At 40.4% G+C, this 14,273-nt stretch overlaps 1 protein-coding gene and 1 long non-coding RNA gene across 7 annotated transcripts in view; both read right to left on the minus strand.

Annotated features, from left to right (window-relative positions):
• The window catches only part of TMEM131 (transmembrane protein 131), a 240,839-nt gene that overhangs the window by 18,934 nt on the left and 207,632 nt on the right, over positions 1-14,273 (minus strand). For all 6 annotated transcript variants that reach the window (XR_004261859.1, XM_032255357.1, XM_032255360.1 and 3 more), the window contains one exon: positions 652-827. Coding sequence is in view for 5 of the 6 variants with exons in the window: in XM_032255357.1 (XP_032111248.1) it covers positions 652-827 (176 nt within the window). In the remaining variant the exon portion in view is untranslated. The remainder of the gene's footprint in view (positions 1-651; positions 828-14,273) is intronic.
• Positions 8,008-13,605, minus strand: LOC116534747. Its single transcript, XR_004261860.1, has 3 exons — positions 13,594-13,605; positions 9,367-9,370; positions 8,008-8,251 (listed from the first exon to the last, which is right to left on the minus strand). It is a non-coding gene; the product is annotated as an uncharacterized LOC116534747 (long non-coding RNA).

Here is a 14,273-nt window from a genome sequence, read left to right on the forward strand (position 1 = left end):
TTTTTTTTTTTTTTTTTTGAGACAGAGTTTCGCTCTTGTTACCCAGGCTGGAGTGCAATGGCGCGATCTCAGCTCACCGCAACCTCCGCCTCCCGGGTTCAGGCAATTCTCCTGCCTCAGCTTCCTGAGTAGCTGGGATTACAGGCACGCGCCACCATGCCCAGCTAATTTTTTGTATTTTTAGTAGAGACGGGGTTTCACCGTGTTGACCAGGATGGTCTCGATCTCTTGACCTCGTGATCCACCCGCCTTGGCCTCCCAAAGTGCTGGGATTACAGGCTTGAGCCACCGCGCCCGGCCTCTTTTGATCCTTAAAATCTGAAACAACTTTCATGAGATAGCATAGTTACTATTCCAGATAGTCCCTAGCTTTCAAGCAGTGTTTCCAATTTCTAACCATTTTACCTTATTAACATGTTTTTATCTGTTCTTCCCTGGAGGATATTCATCCCCAGAGCCGTGACTGCTGTCTGCAGGGGAATGACTTTGGAGGCATGCCTTGCACATTAACCATTCCTCAGTCAAGTTGCTCATGTTAAATTTAAACATTAATTTTGTACTAAAACCAGAATCTATGAGATGAAATGTCTTGTGCGCTGCAGGAGACCTCTCCTTCTCCCTCGTATTTTGTTTCGTGAGATCAGCCCATACCTCCTTGAGGAGTGGTTCTGTGTCGGGGTTGGAGGTCTCTGTGGTGGTGGAGGAGCTGTCATCATCAGCCAAAGAGTCCTTCAGCTCGTCTTCCTGCGGCTTTCCCTTTCCCTTCTTCTCCTTTTCCTCTTGCTTCTTAGGTGGTTTCACCTTACGCTGAAGAGGTTTTCCTTTCCCTGAGGATAAAAATTAAAGTAAAATAACTCTTGATTTTTAAATAGCTAGCTTGGAAAACAAAGCAATTACAACTTTTTTTTTGAAGAGGCTGGATTCTTTTCTGATTAAAAAAGGTTTATCTCTTCTCTAATCAAAGCTTTCCAAATCACATTTGACTTTGTGATGAGAATTTTAAAAATCAACTATACTGAGATACAACTTATGTATAATAGAATACACCCATTTTAAGGGTACAGTTCAGTGAGTTTAGACAAAGTTGGCAGTTTTGACAAATCTGTATGTCTGGTCTCAGAATGTTCTTATATTCTTCAAAGGGTGATGGAGCTTTGAAAAGTTACAGAAGTGAAAACCAGAGATCCTCTGGGAGATGGAAGCCTGATGGTGACACGTGCTTCTCCTGAGGGGTGCCGAGAGTCCCAGCAGTGTAGCCATAATGTCTGGGTCCAAACGCTGGCAGCTTTCTACAAACTAGCTGCCTGATGGTGGCCTTTCATCTGTATGATGGAGAGACAAGACCATACATACAGGGCTGTACTGAGGAATTACATAATCCATGCGAAGAGTGACTGGCACATGAGTACTATGTAATGTTGTATATATGTGGACAGAGAGTAAAATGGAGATATAGAAAGCCGATTACTTAAAAAAATCTGGATGCTATCAAGACAAATGCGAACCAACTGGAACATATTTCCCTGCAGTGTTCTGTGTGCTGAAAACAGTAGCGAACAACATAATCCCTGCCCTCATGGAGCTTACAATTCAGCAGGACTAGACAGAGGCAGAGAAAGACCTGGACTCTAGTCCCTCAGATTGTGCCTGCAAAATCACCTGGCGGGCAGGCAAGTGCAAGATGAAGAAGCCACACAAGCCACATTTTAACCCAGTCTGTGTCATAATTTCTTTTATTTTTATTTTTTTAATTGCATTTTAGGTTTTGGGGTACATGTGAAGAACATGCAAGATTGTTGCATAGGTACACACGTGGCAGTGTGATGTGCTGCCTTCCTCCCCATCACCTATATCTGGCATTTCTCCCCATGCTATCTCTCCCCAACTCCCCACCCCCCGCTGTCCCTCCCCTGTAGGGGGAACCCCTACAGACCCCAGTGTGTGATGCTCCCCTCCCTATGTCCATGTGTTCTCATTGTTCAACACCCACCTATGAGTGAAAACATGCAGTGTCTGATTTTCTGTTCTTGTGTCAGTTTGCTGAGAATGATGGTTTCCAGGTTCATCCATGTCCCTACAAAGGACACGAACGTATCATTTTCGATGGCTGCATAGTATTCCATGGTGTATATGTGCCACATTTTCCCTGTCCAGTCTGTCATCAATGGGCATTTGGGTTGGTGCCAGTCTTTGCTATTGTAAACAGTCCTGCAATGAACATTCGTGTGCATGTGTCCTTATAGTAGAACGATTTATAATCCTTTAGATATATACCCAGTAATGGGATTGCTGGGTCAAATGGAATTTCTAAGTCTAGGTCCTTGAGGAATCGCCACACTGTCTTCCACAGTGGTTGAACTAATTTACACTCCCACCAGCAGTGTAAAAGTGTTCCTATTTCTCCACATCCTCTCCAGCATCTGTTGTCTACAGATTTTTTAATGATCGCCATTCTAACTGGCTTGAGGTGGTATCTCAATGTAGTTTTTATTTGCATTTCTCTAATGATGTGTCATAATTTCTAATACATCTTTCAATAATAGTTACTTAATAGAACTTAATTAAAACTCCAATGTTTTATGCTTTATCCCAGAGAATGCCACCACTAATGGGTGCCAGAGACTCAAACCTCAGTGTTTAAAACAGGCTGGCAAACTATGTCCCATGGGTCAAATCCGGCCTGCAGTCTGTTTTGTACAGCTTGTGAGCTAAGAATGATTTTACATTTTTGAAGTGATTGAAAAAAAGATACAATGAATAGGTAACAGAGATAGTTTGTGGCCCATAAAGCTTCAAACATTTACTACCTGCCCCTTTACAGAAAAAGTTTGCTGAGCCTGAGCTAGAAAAAGAATAAGTAAATCTCTGAGTGATTTCCAGGAATATCATTTCATCATTTATTGCACACTGATTTGAAGAAGTGTTAAATTTGAAACTGTAACTGAAATAGTAACTCTCAAAATTGAAGAGGCATCTCATTTCAAGCATAGGACTGATAAGCTGGTTTAATTATAATTGTGCCACTGTGCTCCAGCCTGGACAAAACAGCAAGACCCTACCTCAAACCAAACCAAACCAGACCAGAACAAACCAAACCAAACCAAACCAAACCAGGCCCCTGACCTACATCAAGGAGCCAGAGCTTCTCCCCACCACTGTAGTTGGGAAGGGGAGTGTCCTGCTTTGCTCCATGAGCTCTGGGGTTTCGTACATTCAGAGAGTTCAACAGCCCATGGTGAGAATACCTCAAAATTTCCCATACAACCAAGATCATCAGTTCCTCATATAATAAACTTCTCATATGCAATTATACAATTTTATCATGCTTAGGTTCACTGGGTAAGGGACAGTAAATCTGTATAAATAATCTATATTTACAATAACCTGAAACTTCCATAACAAATACAAAATGGCTGGAAATGAATTTTCTTTTTTCTTTTTTTTTTTTTTTTTTTTGAGATGGTGTCTTGCTCTGTAGCTCAGGCTGGAGTGCAGTGGTACGATCTTGGCTCACTGCAACCTCCACCTCCCTGGTCCCGGTTCAAGCAATTCTCCTACCTCAGCCTCCCAGGTACCTGGGATTACAGGCACAAGCTACCATGTCCAGCTAATTTTTGTATTTTTTTTTAGTAGAGATGGGGTTTCGCCATGTTGGCCAGTCTGGTCTTGAACTCCTGACCTCGTGATCCACCTGCCTTGGCCTCCCAAAGTGCTGGGATTACAGGTGTGAGCCACCCTGCCCGGCCTGAATTTTCAAAAACTAAACTCAAAATGTGAAGCTATAAATAGACAAATAAAGGAGAAAAAATTACCTAACAGACCAATAGTTAAACTGAAAACCAGAGTAACAAAGGGTTAATTTGGCTCATGCCTATAATCTCAGCACTCTGGGGGGCCGAGGTGGGCAGATCACTTGACGTCAGGAGTTGGAGACCAGCCTGGCCAATATGATGAAACCCTATCTCTACTAAAAATACAAAAATTATACAGGTCTGGTAGCGTGTGCCCCTAATCCCAGCCACTCAGTAGGCTGAGGCAGGAGGATCTCTTGAGCCCAGGAGTTTGAGGTTATAGAGAGTTATGATTGCACCACTGCACTTCATCCTGGTTAACAGAGTGAGACCTTTTCTTAATAAATAAATAAATACCCACAGCCAATATCCTACTGAATAGGCAAAAAACTGGAAGCATTCCCTTTGAAATCTGGCACTAGACAAGGATGCCCTCTCTCACCACTCCTATTCAATATAGTACTAGAAGTTCTAGCCATAGCAATCAGGCAAGAAAAAGAAATAAAGGGCATTCAAATAGGAAAGGAGGAAGTCAAATTGTCTCTATTTGCAGACAACATGATTGTATATCTAGAAGACCCCATTGTCTCAGCCCAAAATCTCCTGAAACTGATAGGCAAGTTCAGCAAAGTCTCAGGATACAAATGAATGTGCAAAAATCACATGCATTCCTATACACCAATAACAGACTTAAAGAGAGCCAAATCAAGAACGAACTGTCATTCACAATTGCTACAAAGAGAATAAAATACCTAGGAATATAACTAACAAATAATGTAAAGGACCTCTTAAAGGAGAACTACAAACCACTGCTCAACGAAATAAGAGGACACGAACAGATGGAGAAACATTCCATGCTCATGGTTAAGAAGAATCAATATTGTAAAAATGGCCATACTGCCCAAAGTAATTGACAGATTCAATGCTATCGCCATCAAGCTACCAGTGACCTTCTTCACAGAACTGGAAGAAATCACCTTAAACTTCATATGGAACCAAAAGAGAGACTGCATAGCCAAGTCAATTTTAGGCAAAAAGAACGAAGCTGGAGGCACCACACTACCTGACTTCAAACTATACTACAAAGCTACAGTAATCAAAACAGCCTGGTACTGGTACCAAAACAGAGATATAGACCAATGGAACAGAACAGAGGCCTCAGAGGCAACGCCACACAACTACAACCATCTGATCTTTGACAAACCTGACAAAAACAAGCAATGGGGAAAAGATTCCCTGTTTAATAAATGGTGTTGGGAAAACTGGCTAGCCATGTACAGAAAGCAGAAACCGGACCCCTTCCTGACACCTTACACTAAAATTAACTCCAGATGGATTAAAGACTTAAACATAAGACCTAATACCCTAAAAACCCTAGAAGAAAACCTACACAAAACCATTCAGAACATAGGCATAGGCAAGGACTTCATGACTAAAACAACAAAAGCATTGGCAACAAAAGCCAAAATAGACAAATGGGACCTAAACAAACTCCAGAGCTTCTGCACAGCAAAAGAAACAATCATTAGAGTGAATCGGCAACCAACAGAATGAGAAAAAATTTTTGCAATCTACCCATCTGACAAAGGGCTAATATCCAGAATCTACAAAGAACTAAAGCGGATTTACAAGAAAAAAACAAGCCCATTTAAAAGTGGACGAAGGATATGAGCAGACACTTTACAAAGAAGACATATATGAGGCCAACAAACATATGAAAAAATGCTCATCATCACGGGTCATTAGAGAAATGCAAATCAAAACTACACTGAGATACCATCTCACGCCAGTTAGAATGGTGATGATTAAAAAATCTGGAGACAACAGATGCTGGAGAGGATGTGGAGAAATAGGAACACTTTTACACGGTTGGTGGCAGCGTAAATTAGTTCAACCACTGAGGAAGACAGTGTGGCGATTACTCAAGAATCTAGAAATAGAAATTCCATTTGACCCAGCAATCCCATTACTGGGTATATAACCAAAGGACTACAGATTGTTCTATTATAAGGACACATGTACGCAAATGTTCATTGCAGCACTGTTTACAATAGCAAAGATCTGGAACCAACCCAAATGTCCATTGATGACAGACTGGACAGGGAAAATGTGGCACATATACACCATGGAATACTATGCAGCCATCGAAAACGATGTGTTCGTGTCCTTTGTAGGGACATGGATGAATCTGGAAACCATCATTCTCGGCAAACTGACGTAAGAACAGAAAATCAAACACCACATGTTCTCACTTATAGGTGGGTATTGAACAATGAGAACACATGGACACAGGGAGGGGAGCATCACACACTGGGGTCTGTTGGGGGGAACTAGGGGAGGGACAGTGAGAGGTGGGGAGTTGGGGAGGGATAAATAGGGGAGAAACGCCAGATATAGGTGATGGGGAGGAAGGCAGCAAACCACATTGCCATGTATGTACCTATGCAACAATCTTGCATGTTCTTCACATGTACCCCCAAACCTAAAACGCAATAAAATACATATTAAAAAAATAATAAATAACCAACCAAACAAAAAATAATCCCCTGGTTTTTAGGTATAACTTCTATCCAGGTTTATCAGAGACCTATGTTGGGGGAATTGCTGGTGAATATGTAGTACCTCATTTACTATTTCTCTGTCCCCTGGGAATCTCAGGTGGCTAGATGGTATCATTTGGAGCAGAATTTGGGGAATTCTGAGTCACCTGGAAGAAATGATCTAAACAATGCAATTTTACCATCAATCAGTAAAACCTCAAATTCCTTTCTCACATACCTCCACTGCCACTCCGTGAGTCCAGGGTTTCCTCAAGTGTTGCCTGGCTGTCCACAATGGCCTTGTCTCCCTGCTGAGCATCATTTCCTGCCCCACTCGTTTTCTACATTGTCAATTAGCCCTGAATTCCTTTTGAAACATTTTTTAAAGCTTAGAAATGTTATCCCGTCCCTTATTTTCTACAGGATAAAGTACAAATTTGGACTCACCTATCTTACCAGTGTCTGCTCCAGCCTATCCCTAGCTCTTCCACATGCTTCACCCTCGACCTATCAGGGCCAGTCATTGTATAACATATACAATTATTATTTGCCAATTAAAAAAACAGAATTCAGAGGGGGGCTGTCCTCTCAAAGATGAATTAATGAACTCAATGCACAATGGAGGAGACAGGATGTCTCCCAGCCTTACGGGAACCACAGCTTAACTGGTGCATAATCAGTAATATAAATTAACCCATCCAAATAAAGATGGCACAAGCTGAATGGAGAAGTAGTTTAGAAAAACTCAGAAGTGTGTTTCCTTTGAAGTGATCAAGTGAGAAATATACCAAAGGTGAACCTGGTGGCAGAGAAGGCATTTCAGTAGGGCAACCAGGTTCGTCGGGTTCACACCACTGCCCGGATGAAGGGTCCCTGAGGCTGGTCACCCTGCCTGCCTGCTCCCACGATCTCCAAGCAGACTCCTCACCTACTGAGGTCATGCAATCCTTCAAGTCTGCCTCTGGACATGAAGCTCTTCTGCGACATTCTCCCTAAGATCGCCCCTTTCCAGGCTCCCAGCATGGACACCCTTGGCTCTATTCATCATATAGCCTAAGTACCTAAGGGCAGGGATCAGGCCTTACTGAAGTCTCCAGCCCTATTGCCTTGCACAGTGCCCAGCATGTGGCAAGTGCTCAGCAGCATCTGAGAGGCTGCACAAGTCAGTGTTTAGCCTTCTGAACAGTGAAATATACCAACGCTGTGACCTGCTCTGAGACTCACTAACCCAAGCCTAAATGCTTATCCCATCTCAATCCTTTATAAGTAACTTATCCTATCAATAAGTAGACTCTAATGCTCTTCTAGGATTAGTGGTCATGACCAATGAGTTTGGTTTTTGTGAGATTAGTACCTATCTGTGACTTTAGACTGCAATGCTTTTCTAGGATTAGGGTTATGACCACTGAGTTTGGTTTTTGTCAGATTAGTACCAGTCTGTGACTTTACAGTACAAATTTCTATGAATGACTTTTTTTTTTTTTGAGATGGAGTCTTGCTCTGTTGACCAGGCTGAAGTGCAGTGGTGCAGTCTTGGCTCAATGCAACTTCGGCCTCCAGGGTTAAAGCGATTCTCCTGCCTCAGTCCCCTGAGTAGCTGGGATTACAGGTGCGCACCACCAGGCCCGGCTAATTTTGCATTGTTATTATTTTTAATGGAGACAGGGTTTCACCATGTTGGTCAGGCTGGTTTTGAACTCCTGATCTCATGATCTGCCTGCTCGGCCTTCCAAAGTGCTGGAATTACAGGTGTAGCCACTGTGTCTGGCTTCTATGAATGACTTTCTAATCCCATTTCAGTCTCAACACTTAGTGGAGCCCAACGTTTTCCCTAATTGGGAAACATAAATCTTGTAAAAAAAAATCTGGAGCCTTATGCTTTTGGGAAGATGGAGTAGATCTTTTCGTTGTTCTTCCTGCCTCTGAAAGGCAGACAGAAGGTGACAGACTGGAGGGACACTGGGGTCTAAGGAAAGGCATGATGGTAAGATTCCCCGGTTTTCTCTTTGCCACCCACATCCACCCAGAAACACCAACGTGCACACATAAACAAAGCCTTGATGAAAGCCAGCTCTCTTTAGTGAAAGGTGCAGGAAAGGGGCAGTCTAGCAAGACAAGGGCTCCAGCCCAACAGCATGGTAAGAACAGGGGTGCCATCTCTGCCCATGTCAACAAAGGCCAAAGTGGGAGACAAGACTTCCACCCTTGCAAGGCTGTAACCAGACATCCCAGCATGCTGGCGACAGTGCTGTCAGGGACGGCTAAGCAGGGAGCTGAGCCTTTCACCCAGCCAGTCAGTAAGGAACACCCCCTCCTGGCCAGGCATTTAAGGAGCCAACTCTCCCCTCCCTTTGCCACTGAGGTGGTGACAGAGGAGGCCTAGTGGACAGTAAGGACTTCTACCACTGCCCAGTGGGGTCAGCAGAGACAACATGGGAACCAGAACTGCCAGCCCTACCCAGCAGTAATGAGGAGCCTCCCTGCCTTTTGGTGTTAACAGAGGACAGCAGAAAACCAGGACTTCTAACTCCACCTGGCAATGAAAAGGTGGTACAACCCCTTCCTCTTCCTCTGCCAGAGTAGTCAGAGAAAGCCAGCTAAAACAGAAGGTTTAGGTAAGATACAGTCTCAGAACATTAACACTCAAATGATCCAGGTTTCAACCTACAGCCACTCTCCATAACTAGAATCAAACTTTTCAAACTAAATGAAAACACAAACAAAACAATAAACAGATGCCAACACCATGATGAGAGAGATGCTGGAATTATCTGACAAAGCCATCATAAAAACGCTTGTTCAATGAGCAATTATGAACATGCTTAAAACGACTGAAAAAAACAAAGCCTCAACAAAGAAATATAAGCTATAAAGAAGAACAAAATGGAAATTTTAGAACTGAAAAATCTCAACAGTAGAACAGAGGAGACAGGAAATAATCAGTAAACAAATATAGACAATTAGAAATCATGAGAGAAAATGGACCTCCCCTCAAAAAACAACAACAACAACAACAACAACAACAACAACAAAACCGAGCTTCAGGGACCTGTGTGATTGTAACAAAAGATCTAACGTGTGCATGATGAAACTCTCAGAAGGAAAGCAGAGAAAGTGAGGACTGAAGAAGTACATAAAGAAGCAATGGGTGAAAACGTCCTAAATTTAGTGAGACTAAGCCTATAGATTAAAAAAAAAAAAAAAAAAGAGCAAACCTCAAAATGGGGTGTACAGAAAGGGGAGTCAAACTTGTGAAAACTAAAGACAAAAAACTTTTGATATTAGCCAGAGAAAATGACACATTACCTAGAGGGAAAATACAATTAGAATGACAGATTTCTCATTAGAAACCATGGAGACTAAAAGGAAGCATTTTTCAAGTACTCAAAGAAAACAAGTGTCATTCCAGAATCTTATACTCAAATGTAAATATCCTTCAGGAATACTCGGACATTCTCAGATGAAAGAAAACTCAGAGAATTCATATCCAACAGACCTACCGTTAGAAAACTGCTGAAGGAAGTTATCAAAACAGAAATGAAATGATGAAAGAAGGAACCTTGGAGAATTAGGAAAAAAATATAAATAAAACAAGATTTCCTTCATATCTTCAGTTTTCTAAATTATGTTTGATGATTGATGCAAAACTTCAAACACTATCTGATTTGGTTCTAAATGTATGTAAAGGTAATATTTAAGACAACTGGTGGAAGGCAAAGAAACAAAGGGAGATAAGGTTTCTATAGTTCACTTGAAATGGTAAAATGATGACCCTAGGACCATGATAAGTTATACACATATAATGTATACCTAGACCAACCACTAAAAAAGCTATCTGAAGTGATACACTCAAAAATGCTACAGATAAATCACAACAGAATTCTAAAAAATATACAAGTAACCCACAAGAATACAGGAAAAATAGAGAAAACAAAATAAAAATCAAATGGCAGATTTAAGTCCTAACATATCAATAAGTACATTAAAATAGATGGTCTAATCACATAATTAAAAAGAAAGAGACTGGCAGACTGGATTAAAACTCATGACCTAATTACATGTTGTCTAAAAAAATTTACTTCAAATATAATGACGTAGGCAGGCTGAAGTAAAAGGATGGAAAAAAAAATCATGGGAACATTAATTAATGGAAAGCGGGAATGGCTATATTAATATTAGATATACTTGAGAGGAAAGAAAATTACTAGAAACAAAGAAGAACATTTTATCATATCATGATAAAAAGGTCAATACACCAAGAAATTATAGCAATTTTAAATGTAAATGCATCAAACAAAAGTACTACAAACTACATAAAGCAGAAACATTTAAAAGAGAAATCTACAATGACATTTGGAGATATCAACAACCTTCTCTCAACAGTAGAACAACTAGACAGAAAATCAGAAAGGAAATGAAAGAACTTAACACTATTATCAATCAACATACTCTAATGGACATTTATAAACTAGTCCACACAAAACAGGAGAACATACATTCTTTTCAAGTGCCCATGGATCATATGCCAAGACAGACCACATCCTGGGCCGTAAAACAAACCTCAACACATTTAAAAGAAGTGAAATAATTTGGAATGTATTCTCCAGCTATAGTGGATTCAAAGTAGAAAGCAACAGCAAAAAGATAGGAAACTCTCCAATCTTGGAAGACTGAAAAGTAAGCAATACACTTCTAAATTATTCATGGGTCACCGAAAGTCTCAAAAGAAAAAAAAATGGAATGGAATGAAATTGAAAGTTCCATATATCAAAATTTGTGGGACATCAATAAAGCAGGCCTAAGAAGGAAATTTATAGCACTAAAAGCACACATGAAAAGGGGGGAAAAGCCTTGTATTAACTATTTAAGCTCCCACCTCATGTACCTAAAAAAAGAGCAGAAAAATAAACCTAAGTAAACAGGGGGAGGATAATAATAAAGATAAGAACAGAAGGCACTGTGACTGAATCAGAGAAGCAATGAAGAAAAATGAGTGAAACACAGAGCTATTCTTTGAACAGATCAATAAAACTGACAAACCTAGCAAGACTGACAAAAAGCCCCCAAACAAATAAACAACCAACCAAAAAAAAAAAAAAAAGACACAAATTACCAATAACAGAAATGAAATAGGATATTCCCACAGACCCTATGGACATCATATGATGGTAAGGGAATATTGCAAACAACTCTTCACATAAATGTGATAACTTAGATGAAATGATGGACCACTTGATTGAAAAACACAATTATCGAAACTCACCAAATACAAAACAGATGATGTGAGCAGCCCTGTAACTATTAGGAAGTGAGTTAAAAATTAACATCTTGCCCCCACTTTAAGTCAAAGTGAACTCCAAACTAGTTTCACACTTCATATAAAAATGAACTCAAAATGAATCGTGGACTACAGAAGGATAAGAAGACACACTATGGACAAGTAAAAAATATTTGCAAACCACATAGCTGACATCTAGAATATGTAAATGACTCTCAAAATCAATAGTAAAAAACCCCCAGACAATCCAATTTTAAAAATGGGCAAAAGACATGAAGAAGATATTTTACCAAGGAAAACATACAGATTGCAAATAAGCACATGAAAATGTATTCAACATCATTATCCATTAGAAAATAACTGCAAATAAAAACCACAAAGAGGCAACACTACACACTTATTAGAATGGCTTCAACAGAAAAAATGAAGATGCTGGTGAAGATGTGGAGAACCTAGATCACTCCTACATTGCTGGTGGAAATGCAATACAGCACAGTCATTAGAGAAAACGTTTTGGCAGTTTCTTTAAAAAATGAAATATGCAACTATCATAAGACCCAACAAATTCATTCCTGGGCACATATCCCAGAGAAATGAAGTTCTATGTTCATACAAAAGCGTGTACACAAACATTATAGCATCTTTATACGTAACAGCCCTAAATTAGAAATAATCCAAATGTTCTTCAATGAGCAAATAACTAAAAAAAACTATGGTACAGCCATATGATGGACTACTACACAGCAATAAAAAGGAACAAACTGGTAAATCTCCAGATAATTAAACTGATTCAGAAAAATCCAAAGGGTACATTCCTTTTGGGGAAAGTTCTCCTTAGTATGGCGACCATTAATCTCCTTCATTTTTACAATTTTGTCATTTCAAGAATATTACTTAAACGGGATCACAAATAGTTGCCAGACTAAGGGGCAGGCTGAAGAAGCAGGGAAGTGGATGTGGCCAGAAAAGGGCCCATGAGGATTCCCGTGCACTTGGAAATGTTCTGTGTCTTGGCTGTTATCAGCATCACTATCCTGGGTGTAATATTGTACAGTGGTTTTGCAATATGTTGCCATTGAGGGAAACTGGGTAAAAGGTATATGGGATCTCTGAATTCATTATTTGCATGAGAATCTACAATTATCTCAAAATAAAAAGCTAAAAAACAGTAAGTGGCCAGATACAGTGTGGCTCATGCTTGTAATCCTAGCACTTTGGGAGGCTGAGGTGGGGGATTGCTTGAGCCCAGTGTGGGGAACACAAGGAGACCCTGACTCTCCCCCTCAAAAAAAAAAATTTGGCATGGTGGTACATGCCTGTGATTCCAGCTACTTGGAAGGCTGAGGTAGAAGAATTCCTTAAGTCTGGGAGGCTGCACTGAGCTGAGAACACACCACTGCACTCCAGCCTGGGTGGCAGAGTGAGACTCTGTCTCAAAAAACAAAAAACAAACACAAAAAACTCTCCAAAACCCAAAACCAAAAACCAGAACTGTTTATTGACAAAAACATTTGTCTCTGACTGTAGGGTACCTTGGGGCTAACCTCAGTTTGTGTAAGAACACTTAGGCTGCTAAATATTTATAGTAGAGAACCACCCACTAGCTATACTTACCCATGGTCACCATAAATGCTGTGCATGTGGGAGAGGCTGAATGTTCATCTGAGAGGCACAATATAAGTGAGGAGTTCTCATTCAATGTGAAGACGTTGGGTTTGACAAGGGGCCGATAGAAAGCATCTACGTTAAGAACACTGCCATAGACTCCAACAGAGACACTATGTCCATTCTGCTATTTGATGTCCTCAGATTCAGGCAGGAATTTAATGCCTGCAAACTTTTTTTCAGATGAACTCCTATGCCCCATTTTCCTTCAGGAGAACTACATGACATTTTCCTCAACCATAACTGCTAGAAAATTTGCAGTTCAATTTAACACTTAATGGTAACAGCTAACTTTATTCTAGGTTTCTGCTGCTAGTACCATAACTAAAAAACAGATGAAACACCAAAAACCATTTCTGACTTTTATTCATTGTTTTGTATGTGCTTTGATAATTTAAACTACCTCTAATCTGTTTTAAATGTAGGCACAGTATGAATTATCAATGTAAAAAGCATGTCCTAGCCATTTACTTAGTCTTTATTTTTACTAAATGCTGTATAATGAATTCGTCTGAGCTAGTTGCTCTGAAATGAATTGCTAGTCTGAGCTAGTTAGTTGGCTCTCTCCCATTTTAAATCATTTCATTTAATTTCCACCCAAAAGAATTACTTCAGGGAAGTTTCAACCACTAGCAAATGGGTTCTCTGAACATGTGTGGTCCCACGTCAGGCCCTGTTATATCAGGGACAGCACCGGAGAGAGGCATCTCTGGAACACCTCTAGAGAATCACCAACTGTGACCTCCAGAAAGAATCTCCCAAGGCTTCAGGGGTGCTGGCATCACACTTACGGACTTCCTTTTACCCTCGACCTCCCATGCCTTATACAGGTTGACAATCTCTTATTTGGAACTCTGAAATCCAAAAAACTCTCAAAGCTTTTCTTTCCGAACTCATTTAGAAACAAAATTTAATATGACTATATATTTTTGATGGCTGATCTGATGTTCACCTACTTTTACAGTCTAATGCATTGTGTGGTGTATGCACTGCATACCT

Source organism: Sapajus apella, unplaced genomic scaffold, assembly GCF_009761245.1.
Source record: "Sapajus apella isolate SASKATOON/1434 unplaced genomic scaffold, GSC_monkey_1.0 scaffold89, whole genome shotgun sequence".
Classification (NCBI taxonomy): Eukaryota; Metazoa; Chordata; class Mammalia; order Primates; family Cebidae; genus Sapajus; species Sapajus apella.